Genomic DNA, 12,860 nt, shown 5'->3' on the forward strand with positions numbered 1-12,860 from the left:
CCCATATTGTGTTAGAATCTTAGAATAAGTACACTGCTATTTTCTCTCTCTCATCCTGTACTATGGTTGTCTTGCTTTTTAATTCTATATGTTGTAACCCCACATTGCATTGCTATTTTTGCTTTAAACAATTTTCTTTTAAAGATAGAACAAAAGAGGAGTAGAAAGTCTTTTATATTTACCAAGCTCTCATCTTGTAGTTTTCCTAGTCTAGCCCTGGGATCAGTCATTTTTCAGACGAACCCTGATTCCTTTTAGTGGAAAGTAAGAATTAGCTAGAATCTGGGTGCTAGATATGCTACTGCTATGTTACATTTGTGTGTATATATATGCATGCACACACATGTACATCTATACACACTCATATTTATATTTGTATTCTGTATGTCAAAAACTGTGGGTTCCTACTGATATATCTAATTTCAATTAAACAACTCTAATTTTCTCTTTTTCCTTCATTGACAGTGAAAAACCTAAATTCCATTATCTTTCATATAGTTACTTATCAGTTCCCTACAATGCAACTAATCATTTGTTGTTGCTGTTGCCGCCACCTTCATGCAGATGCCTTCTTCACTCAGGCTCTGACATCCTGCAGACTCCTCCATCACCCCACCAGTTTCTGACACCCTCCTCACATCACCCTATTGCATGGATGCTAGTCTCACCCTCCTTAGCTTTGACACCCATGGCAGGCTGCCCTCCCACCAAGAAGGTCTTCTCACTTAGTTTGGATTCTGATACTACCTTAGCCATTTCTTCCAGTGGATACTCTGCTCAAGTTTTGAGACTCTGTTAGGTGGCTTATGGTCATGGAACTCTTACTTGGGCTCTAACTCTATATGCATGCTGTCCCCTGAGTTTCTCCACCATGGACACCCCTCCTCATCTTACTCTGATTCCTGTGCTAGCCCAGTTTCTGCAGTGGGCTCTGACATTTCATGCTAAGCCACTCTTCTGCTTAGCTGCCTGGTTGCTTATCTTGCTTTGCATCAGCTGACAGCTTTAGTGCTGAATTGTTGGGGAAACAAAAGGCAAAAGGAAGAGGACCTTTTACTGGTTAAAACAAAAATAGCCTTCATTACTATTTGTAATAATAGATTTGGACAATTATTTGATTATCTTCTCTTGAAACCCTTCTGAAGGTAGGGACTGTTTCATGGATACAGTATAGGTTCCCAAGGATCTAGCATAAAGTATATGCTCAGGAAATTTTTACTAAATGAACAAATACTCAGGTTAAGTACTTCAGTCAGATCATACCACTGTTAATGTGTTTATGTGTTGAAGGCATGACTTGAACCTAGTTCTGATTCTAAAGTTACCTGACTGCTTTTACATCAGATACTTTTACTATAAAAACCTACATGGAGAACAGAGGGAATTTCCCATGTGCACAATTTATCTCAGTTAATACAGGAGTTCATTATAAATTCAGTATAAAGGTGAAAACTTTTAAATAGTTTAAAAATAATATCTTTCCCTTGTAAAAAACTTTATACTCATTGAGTCATAAAATGTTGGTGCATAACGGGGCTCCTGAGATAATCTAGTTCAGCACAACTTAGCAGTATAACACACACATGTCACTAAAATACGAGTATTTGCAGAGGGGTAGGGTTGGGTGAGGTGAGAGAATCTTTAGGGCATGGAGAATTCAACAGGTGAAGGCACTGAGGCCCTGGGCATCAAATGAATTCTTAAAGTTTCTTTTCCGTGTTTATAATTCTCCAGAAACATTTTATGTAGGAATGTGATACTTAAAATTTTTTGTTAAAAAATAATAAAATAAAATTTTTTCTATAGTACAATGTAATTGTCATAATGGGGGTGTGGAAGTAGAAGGTGTGAAATAGCCTAAGAATTTAACAGGCTATTAATTTATAAGTCTCATTTTGGCAGTGGCTCAAAAAGTTGATGAGTTACATTTCAGGTTGTTAGGAAAATTAAATCATTTACAGATAAATAGTTTGTGTTGTTGAAGAATTATAAGAAAATTACCAATAAAATATCTGGGAGAGGGAAGAATTTCTCTCAAATTCATTCATCTTTAGTGGAAGTTACTGGTACTCCTTACCTAGTGCTAGTATTAGCATTGCCCTGAGAAGCAATGTCTTAATACCTTATGTCATCAGAATTGTTTTGCTGTAGATGTATTGAGTATGCCCACTTGTAATTTTCCACGGATTACTTAATGACCCAGTTAGTGTTCTCAAGAAATGACTTTAAGTTATAGATCATTAGAAATGAAATCTAAAAAAATTATTTTGCCATGCTGAATAGTTCAAAAGATGAATGTTTCAATGTGAAATATTTTCTCATGCCTTGTTTAAATTGACTTCTTGGAACCTGAAAAGTAATATTTTAAAAAATGGATTTCCAAATAAGATTCAAAATTTAGTGTGCTTTGTTCTTACATTATTCACATTAAACCTATAATTCCTAACAGGAAATTCATTGAGAGACATATCCTTCCTGATATTTTATCTCTTCCCTCTGTTTTCCAAGGGAAAATCAATTTTTTTGAGTATGAAAGCAATCATGCCTCCTTTGCAAAGTTTGAGGACTGTATATCAGATATATAAAATACCACATATTATTTTTTTTAAAAAAACACCACATATTATATATGACATTTAACAGGTGCTCAATCATTGGTTCTATTGATTTACCTAGTCTTTATCATCATCTATAAGAAGTAGCGTTAAAGTATGCTTTACTATTAAATAAATTCTTTTCCTCTTACTCTTCTGCAGGAGTATCTACATCAGCGATCAAAATGGCATCAACCAGACTTCCTTCTCCTAAAAGTTTAGTGGGTGCCCCAACTCAGATTCTTGCACAGTTTCCTAAGCAGCATCAACAGTCTCCTAAACAGCAGTTACATCAAGTGCAGCAACAGACCCAGCAACAGGTGGCTCAGCCTGCTCCAGTATCTCATCAGCAACAGCCTCAGCAATCTCCTTTGCCACCTGGTATCAAGCCTACTATTCAAATCAAACAGGAGTCAGGTAACTGGAAAATGTTTACAAGATGTAATTCTTTCCCATTCACTACTTCTCTGAAGACTGTGAGTATATATGGATATACAGTTTCCTCAAGCAACAGAGTTTCAATTCCAAAATATATTTTGAGAGCCTCCTGTTGGACATACGTATATAGAAAGAACTGGAATTTTGGAATAGAAATGAGAGAAAAAAGCAATTTGCTCAGCAGGAGCAGTTATTTTTAGTGAATCCTCCAGGGAGATAAGGAAGCTAAGGAAGCAAACACAGGTTTTAGAATTATACTCTGGACAGATTGGGGTTATAGAAAGTAGGTGGTTGAAAAATTATTCTGGAGAGTTTTGTGTTAGAATGCTATATTATGAACTTGGCATAAAACTGTATGGGCAGAGGTGCTAAGATTATAGGACACTGTATACAATGATGGAGTTTGTGGAATAACAATTTAGAAGTTTATTGAAAACATCTGAGTGGCTCAGTTGGTTCAGTGTCTGCCATCATCAGGTCATGATCCTGTGGTCCTGGGACCAAGCCCCACTTTGGGCTTCCTGCTCAGCGGGCAGCCTGCTTCTTTCTCTCTCTCTGCAGTTCCTTCTGCTTTATGCACTTGCTCTCTCTCTCACCTTCTCTCTGTCAAATAAATAAATAAACATAATCTTTAAAAAAAGTCATCTTCAGCTTCTGAGGAAGCAGGACACTCAGTGGAAGCTATTCATAAAAGTATTGAATAGAAAAGCAGGTAGGATGGGGTTTCAAACACAAGGTAATTTAAAAGACTCTTAATATACTTAATATCTTTAAGAAATAAAAATGGATTTTTTCTTCCTTCAATGAATATGAACTTTTATTGGTGATAAAAGAAGCATTTGGAAGATGGTGATATTTTCAGCTTTGTTTGGTTTTGTTTTTTGATAGAAACATTTTATTTAGTTTTTGAGAAACGATTGACATATAACATTGTATTACTTATAGATGTACAACATAATGATTTATTTATATATTTCAAAATGATTACAGTAAGCTTAGTTAACATCCAGTATCACACATAGTCACACTTTTTTTTTCTTATAATGAGAATATTTAAGATTTATTCTGTAAGCCACTTTCTGATATAGTATTGTTAACTATAGTCACCATACTGGTGTGTTACGTTCTCAAGATTTATTCGTTTTGTAGCTGGAATGTTATACCTTTTGACCACCTTTACCCATTTTGGCCAGTCCTCCACCCTCGGCCTCTCACAGCTACCAATATTCTTTGTATTTGTGAATCCTTTTTTTATTTGTTTTTTTAGATTCTACATGTAAGTGAGATTATACAGTATGTGTCTTTGTCTGTCTTACTTATTTCACTTAACAGAAAGCCCTCAAGGTCCATCCATGTTACTGGAAATGCCAGGATTTCTTTCTTTCTTGCAGTTTTTTTTTTTTTTTTTTTTAAGATTTTATTTATTCATGAGAGACACAGAGAGAGAGGCAGAGACACAGGCAGAGGGAGAAGCAGGCTCCATGCAGGGAGCCCGACATGGGACTTGATCCCGGGTCTCCAGGATCACGCCCTGGGCTCAAGGCGGCGCTAAACTGCTGAGCCACCCGGGCTGCCCCATTTTTGCGGTTTTTATTTTAACTTGTTACTTAACATACAGTGTTATATTAGTTTCAGGTGTATAATACAGTGATTCTATAATTCCCTTGTATCACTGGGTAGCTCATCACAAGTACACTCCTTAATCACCATTACCTGTTTAACCCATCTCCCCATCCCCCTCCCCTCTGGTAACCATCAGTTTGTTCTCTGTAGTTAAGAGTCTGTTTCTTTTTCTTTTTTTCTTTTTTTTTTTAATTTAAAGATTTATTTATTTATTCATGAGAGACACAGACTGAAAGAGAGAAGCAGAGACATAGGCAGAGGGAGAAGCAGGCTCTTTGAAGAGAGCCCAATGCGGGACTCAATCCCGGATTCTGGTTTCATGACCTGAGCCAAAGGCAGGCACCCAACTGGGAGCCACCCAGGCATCCTTAAGAGTCTGTTTCTTAGTTTCTCTCTCTCTCTCTCTCTCTTTTTCCCTTTGCTTATTTGTTTTGTTTCTTAAATTTCCACATTTCAGTGAACCTACAGTATTTGTCTTTCTCCAACTGACTTTGTTTAGCATTATATTCTCTAGCTCCCTTCATGTTGTTCTAAATGACAAGATTTCATCTTTCATTATGGCCAAATAATATTCGTGTGTATGTGTGTGTGTGTGTATCACATCTTCCTTATTCATTCATCTATCTATAGACACCTTGGCTGCTTCCATAGTTTAGCTATTGAAAATAATGCTGCAGTAAACACCAGGGGTACCTTTATCACTTCAAATCAGTCGAGATTGTTGCATCATAGGGTAGTTCTGTTTTTAACTTTTTGAGAATCCTTGTAACCTCCATACTGTCTTCCATGGTGGTTGCACCAGTTTGCATTGCCACCAACAGTGCATGAGGCTTCCTTTTTCTTCACATTCTTGCCAACACCTGTTGTTTCTTGTGGTTTTGATGTTAGCCATTCTGACAGGTGTGAGGTGATATCTCATTGTAGTTTGGATTTGCATTTCCTTGAGGATAGGTGATGATGAGCATCTTTTCATATGCCTGTTGGCCATCTGGATGTCATCTTTGGAGGAGTATTTGTTCATGTCTTCTGCCCATTTTTTAAATTGGATTATTTGTTTTTTGGGTGTTGAGTTTTATAAGTTCTTTATATAATTTGGATATTAACCCTTTATCAGATATGTCATTTGCAAATATCTTCTCCCATTCCGTAGGTTGCCTTTTAGTTTTATTGATGTTTCCTTCACTATTTAGAAGCTTTTTCTTTTGACGTAATTCCCAAGTTTATTTTTGCTTATTGTTTCCTTTGCCTCAGAAGACATGTCTGGAAAAAAGTTGCTAGAGGCAATGTCAGAAAAGTTACTGTTTTCCCTTCTAGGATTTTTATAGTTTCAGGTCTCACATTTAGGTTTGTAATCCATTTGAATTTATTTTTGTGTATAGAAAATGATCCAGTTTCTCTCCTTCTCTCCCTCTCCCTCTCTCTCTCCCTCCCTCTTTTTTTTTTCTTTTTTTAAAGATTTTATTCATTCATTCATGAGAGACAGAGAGAGAGACGCAGAGACACAGGCAGAGGGAGGAGCAGGCTCCATGCAGGGAGCTCGACATGGGACTCGATCCTGGATCTCCAGAATCAGGCCCTGGGCCAAAGGCGGCACTAAACCGCTGAGCTACCTGGGCTGCCGTCTCTCTTTTTTTTTTTTTTAAGATTTTATTTATTTGAGATAGAGCCAGTGAGAGACAGAGCATAAGCAGAGGGACAGAGGGAGAAGCAGGTTCCCCACTGAGCAGGGGGCCTGACATGGGGCTCCGTCTCAGAACTCTGGAATCATGACCTGAGCTGAAGGTAGATGGTAAACCAACTGAGCCACCCAGTTGCCCCAAAGTAGTCCAGTTTCATTCTTTTGCATGTTAATGTCCAGTTTTCCCAATACCATTTTTTCAAGAGAGTTTTTCCCATAGGATATTCTTTCCTGTGTTGTCAAAGGTTAATTAACCAACTAATTGTGAGTTTATTTTTGGATTTTTTTGTTCTGTTCCATTGATTTACATGTCTGTTTTTATGCCAGTTCCATACTGCTTTGATAACTATAGCTTTGTGATATAACTTGAAGTCTGGGGGATCCCTGGGTAGCTCAGCGGTTTGGTGCTTGCCTTTGGCCCAGGGCGTGATCCTGGAGTCCCAGGATCGAGTCCCGCGTCGGGCTCCCGGCATGGGGCCTGCTTCTCCCTCTGCCTGTGTCTCTGCCTCTCTCTCTCTCTCTCTCTCTCTCTCTCTGTGTGTCTATCATAAATAAATAAATAAATCTTTAAAAAAAATAACTTGAAGTCTGGAATTGTAATGCCTCCAGCTTTGCTTTTCTTTTTCAAGATTGCTTTGGCTATTTGGGGCCTTTTGATTCCATACCAATTTTAAGAGTTCTAACACTGTGGAAAATGCTAGTGGTATTTTGCTAGGGATTGCATTAATTGTGTAGAATACTTTGGGTAGTATAGACGTTTTAACAATATTTTTTCTTTCAATCCATGAACATAGAATATCTTCCCATTTCTTTGTGTCATCTTCAATTTCTTTGATTAGCGTTTTACTGTATTCAGAGTACAGCTTTCAAAATACAGCTCTTTTACCTCTTTGGTTTTATTCCTCATTGCTTTGGGGGCAACTATAAATGGGATTGTTTTCTTAATTTCTTTTTTGCAGGTTCATTATTGGTGTATAGAAATGCAACAGATTTCTGTACATTGATTTTGTATCTTGTGAATTTACTGACTTTATTTATTAGTTCTAGCAGGTTTTTTTTTTTAGTCTTCCAGGTTTACTATATAGTGTCATGTCATCTGCCAATAGTTAAAGTTTGACTTCTTCCTTACCAATTTAGATGCCTTTTTTTCTTTTTGTTCTCTGATTGCTGTGGCTAGGACTTCCAGTGATAAAAGTGGTGAGGGTAGACATCCTTGTCTTGTTCCTGAACTTAGTGGGAAAGCTCTCAGATTTTCCCCATTGAGAATGATCTTTTCTGTGGGTTTTTCATAGATGGCCTTTATTATATTGAGGTATGTTCCCTCTAAATGTACTTTGTTGAAGGCTTTTATCATGAATGATTGTTGTACTTAAATGCTTTTTCTGCATCTACTGAAATGATTATATGGTTCTTCTTTCTCTTATTCATGTGATGTATCACGTTGATTTACAACTGTTGAATCACCCTTGCAAACCAGGAGCAAATCATGCTTGGATGGTGGTGAATGATTTTGTTAATATGTTATTGGATTCAGTTTGCTAGTATGTCGTTGAAGATTTTTGCATCTGTGTTCATTAGAAATATTGGCCTATAGTAGTTTTTTTTTTTCTGATATCTTTACAGTTTTGTTATTAGGGTAATGCTTGTCTTATCCCAAAAATGAATTTTTAATCATCTCTTGAACAGCAGGGGTGGGAGATACTAAAAAATTTCTAGTGAGCAAGGTATGGTTAATTATACAAAATCTAATATGACTATTAAAACCTGTATGATATTATATATTCATTGTGTTGTTTGAATTCTTTTTTTAAGGTTTTATTTAGTCATGAGAGACTCATGAATAATAAATAACAATAATAACAATAACAATAATAAGCAGGCTCTATGTAGGAGCCTGATGTGGGACTTGAGGAACTCAGGGAAGAAGACGCTCAACTGCTGAGCCACCCAGGCATCCTTGGATTCTCTTTTACTCTGTGTGAAAATACTTATAAAAGCTTTTCTAGATTGACTGAAAACCTCAGTTTTCTAACCTTATTATTCCCATACATCTTAAGTTCCTCAGTTGTAGAGTCTCGTTTCATGACTACTTTAAGAACTCTAGCCATCATAGTTATAGGAGGAATATGTTATTAATAAAATCCCAATAATAGCTCTAGGTTTTTCTCTCACAGTAGATTTTGATTCAGTCTTGTTTATCAGTTTTTCTTTTTTAGAAAGCATTTAAATTCGGGCAGCCTGGGTGGCTCAGCAGTTTAGTGCCTGCCTTCGGCCCAGGGCGGGATCCTGGTGTCCGGGGATCAAGTCTGGCATCAGGCTTCCTGCATGGAGCCTGCTTTTCCCTCTGCCTGTGTCTCTGCCTCTCTCTCTCTGTCTCTCATGAATAAATAAATTAAAAAAAATTTTTTTTAATTAAAAAAATTTAAATTCAATTAATTAACATATACTATATTATTGGTTTCGGAGGTAGAGGTCACTGAATCATCAGTTGCATATAATACCCAGTGCTCATTACATCACATGCCCTCCTTAATGTCCATCACATTGTTATCTCATTCCCCTACCTCTTTCCCCTCCAGCAACCCTCAGTTTGTTTCCTATGATTAAGAGTCTCTTATAGTTTCTCTCCCTCTCTGATTTTTTAAAAAATATTTTATTTATTTATGAGAGACACACACGGAGAAAGAGAGAGAGAGAGGCAGAGGGAGACACAGACTCCATGCAGGGAGCCCGACATGGAATTCGATCCTGGGTCTCCAGGATCACGCCCTGGGCTGAAGGCAGCGCTAAACCACTGAGCCACCAGGGCTGCCCTCCCTCTCTGATTTTGTCTTGTTTAATTTTCCTCTTTTCCCCTATGTGCCTCTGTTTTGTTTCTTAAATTCACAGATGAGTGAGATCATATGATAATTGTCTTTCTGTGATTGACTTAATTTCATTTGGCATAATACCCTCTAGTTCCATCCACATCATTGCAAATGGCAAGACTTCATTTTATTCTTGATGGCTGAGTAGTATTCCATATCTATATATCTGTATCTGTATATATATCTATACACACACACACACATACACCACATCTTTATCCATTTATCTCTCAGTGAACATCTGGGCTCTTTCCATAGTTTGGCTATTGTGGACATTGCTGCTATAAATATTGGGGTACAGGTGTCCCTTTGAATCACTACATTTGTATCTTTGGGTTAATCCCTAGTAGTGCAATTGCTGGGTCATAGGGTAGCTCTATTTTCAACTTTTTGAGGAACCTCCATACTGGTTTCCATAGTGGCTGTACCAGTTTGCATTCCTACCAACAGCACTAGAGGGTTCCCTTTTCTCCACATCCTTGCCAACATCTGTCATTTCCTGACTTGTTCATTTTAGCCATTCTGAGGTAGTGTGAGGTAGTATCTCATTGTGGTTTTGATAGTATTTCCCTGATGCTAAGTGATGTGGAGCATTTTTTCATGTGTCTGTTGGCCATTTGTATGTCTTTGGAGAAATGTCTCTTCATGTCTTCCGCCCATTTCTTGATTGGATTATTTGTTCTTTGGGTTTCAATTTGATAAATTCTTTATAGATTTAGGATACTAGCCCTTTATCTGATGCGTCATTTGCAGATATCTTCTCCCATTCTGTAGGTTGCTTTTGGTTTTGTCAACTGTTTCCGTTGCTGTGCAAAAGCTTTTTATCTTCATGAAGTCCCAGTGGTTAATTTTTGTCTTTTCTCCATGTTTTATTTTCATTTCATTTCATTTCATATGAAATGAGTTTGAACAACTATTATATGTTTCAGAACCCTTGTATTTCATTTTTTGTGTTCAGTTTTATTCATCGTCCATATTTCTACTGTGATATTTTTCTCATCAGTTTCTGAGAATTTTATTTTATTTATTTAATTTTTTTAAAAAGATTTTATTTGTTTACTCATGAGAGATACAGAGAGAAATGCAGAGACATAAGCAGAGGGAGAAGTAGGCTCCTTGTGGGGAGCCTGATGCGGGACTTGATCCCAGAAACCCAGGGATCATGACCTGAGCGGAAGGCAGACGTTCAACCACTGAGACACCCAGGCATCCCGAGAATTTTATTATATCAGGATAATTGGCAAGCCCTTTGTGCAAATCTCATGATTTGCAGAGATTTTCTTCCCAGTTTGTTTGTTGTTGACTTTATTTACGGGGACTTATAATATGTTGATTTTTTTATCGCTATATAGTTGAATTTATCAGTGTAGTCTTTAATGCTTCTAGATTTTTAGTCACAATTCACATTTTTTACATTTAAATATTTTGCAGTTTATCCCAGTATGAGGTATTGATAATGAATTGAAAGTCTTGAGAAATTGATTTGTAATTTTTTGTGTACAGTCTTTGTCAAGCTTTAGTTTAATATTATATGTGCTTTCAATAAAGAATTGTAATGTTTTCTTCTTTTAAGATACTTGGAATTTTTTTTTAAAAAAGCTTTATTGAGATATAATTTACATACCATTCACATAACCCATACAAAGTGTATATAGTACAGTAGAGTTTCGTATATTCACAGATATGTGTGACCTTCAACCACAGTTGATTTTAGAACATTTCACCACTTCGAAAAGTAACCCTGAGACCTTTAATTCTCATTCTCTATACCCTGTGACAGCCTCTCTAGCCCTAGGCAACCACTGATCTACTTTTTGTCTCTGGATTTCTATATTCTGGATTTTCATATGAATGGTCTCATATAATATGTGGTCTTTTGTGACTGGTTTCTTTCACTTAACAATGTTTTCAAAATTCATACATGTATTAGTACTTCATTCCTTTTTATGGCCAAATAATATTTCACATTTCGTTCATACATTTGTTCATTGATCTACATTTGGGTTTTTTCTACCTGTTGGCTTTTATGAGTATATTTTGTGGAAAGCATTCATGTGTAAGTTTTAGGTATTCAGTTCTCTTGTATATATACTTTGGAGTGGAATTGCTCAGTTGTATGGTAACTATGTATAATTGTTTGAGAAACTACTAGACTGTTTTCCAAAATGATGGTACCATTTTACATCTCCATTAGTGTATGGGGTTCTAATTTCTCTGCATTCTTTCTAACGTTTGTTACTCTCTGACTTTTTGATTCTAGCCCTCCTCATTTGTGTGAAATGGTATTTCATTATGGTTTTGATTTGCATTTCTCTGATAACTAAGGATGTCAAGCATCTTTTCCTGTGCTTATTGGCCCTTTTTATATCCTCCTTGGAGAAATATTTATTTATATCCTTTGTCTACTTTTAAATTGGATGTCTTTTTATCACTGAGTTGTAAAATTTTTTTTTAGTTTCTATGTTTTAGATATTAAACCCTTATTAAATACATGATATGCACATATTTCCTGCTATTCTTTTGGTTGTCTTTTCACTTTCTTGATGATGTCCCGTTACAAAAGTTTTTAATTTTGGTGATGTCCAATTTATTTTTTTCTGATGTTGCTTGTGCTTTTGATATCATATTTAAGAATATTTTTACCAAATCCCTAATCATAAAGATTTATCTCTATGTGTTTTTTTAAGTGTTTGATAGTTTTACCTCTTAAAAATTTAGGTCTTTTATCTATTTTGAGTTAATTTTGTTATGATGTGAAGTAAACTTCCCATTTAATTCTTTTGCATATGGCTATCCATTTGTTCCGGTGTGATTTGTTGAAAAGACTACTATTCCCCCCATTGAATGGTCTTGGCACCTTGTTGAAAATCAGTTGACTGCATGTGTGGATTTGTTTCTGTATTCTAAGTTCTATTCAATTAATTTGTATGTCTGTCCATATGCCAATGCCACATTGTTTTGGTTACCATTGATTTGTAGTATGTTTTGAAACCAGGAAGTGTAATTACTATTATCTTGTTCTATTTTTTAAAGATTGTTTTGACTATTTGAGTCCCTTTCATTTTCATATGAATTTTGGAATCAGCTTATTAATTTCTGTAAAGAAGTCAACTGAGATTCCAATAGGAATTGCATTGAATCTGTAGGTCAGTTTAGGGGTATTGCCATTTTAATAATGTTAAATCTTTTGATCCATGAATATGAGATATTTTCCCATTTATTTAGATCTTTAATTTGTTTCAACAGTGTTGTGTGGTTTCTAGAGTATAAATGTTACACTTTATTTTATTTTATTTTATTTTATGATAGTCACACAGAGAGAGAGAGGCAGAGACACAGGCAGAGGGAGAAGCAGGCTCCATGCACTGGGAGCCCGACGTGGGATTTGATCCCGGGTCTCCAGGATCACTCCCTGGGCCAAAGGCAGGCGCCAAACCGCTGCGCCACCCAGGGATCCCAAATGTTACACTTCTTTTGTTAAATTTATTCCTAAGTATTTTTAAAAACTGTTTGATACATTTCTTGGTATCATTTTTTAAAAAATTGTATTTATTTATTCAGGAGAGACACAGAGAAAGGGGCAGAGACATAGAGAGAGAAGCAGGCTCCTCACAGGGAACCTGATGTGGGACTTGATCCTCAGACCCAGGATTACAACCT

At 36.3% G+C, this 12,860-nt stretch overlaps 1 protein-coding gene across 5 annotated transcripts in view; it reads left to right on the forward strand.

The window, feature by feature from the left end:
• Nucleotides 1–12,860, forward strand: part of EMSY (EMSY transcriptional repressor, BRCA2 interacting) — a 142,243-nt gene that overhangs the window by 88,855 nt on the left and 40,528 nt on the right. For all 5 annotated transcript variants that reach the window (XM_077867106.1, XM_077867108.1, XM_077867107.1 and 2 more), the window contains one exon: nt 2,757–3,011. In XM_077867106.1, coding sequence (XP_077723232.1) covers nt 2,757–3,011 — 255 coding nt within the window. The remainder of the gene's footprint in view (nt 1–2,756; nt 3,012–12,860) is intronic.

This window comes from Canis aureus, chromosome 23 (assembly GCF_053574225.1).
Source record: "Canis aureus isolate CA01 chromosome 23, VMU_Caureus_v.1.0, whole genome shotgun sequence".
NCBI classification, from domain to species: domain Eukaryota; kingdom Metazoa; phylum Chordata; class Mammalia; order Carnivora; family Canidae; genus Canis; species Canis aureus.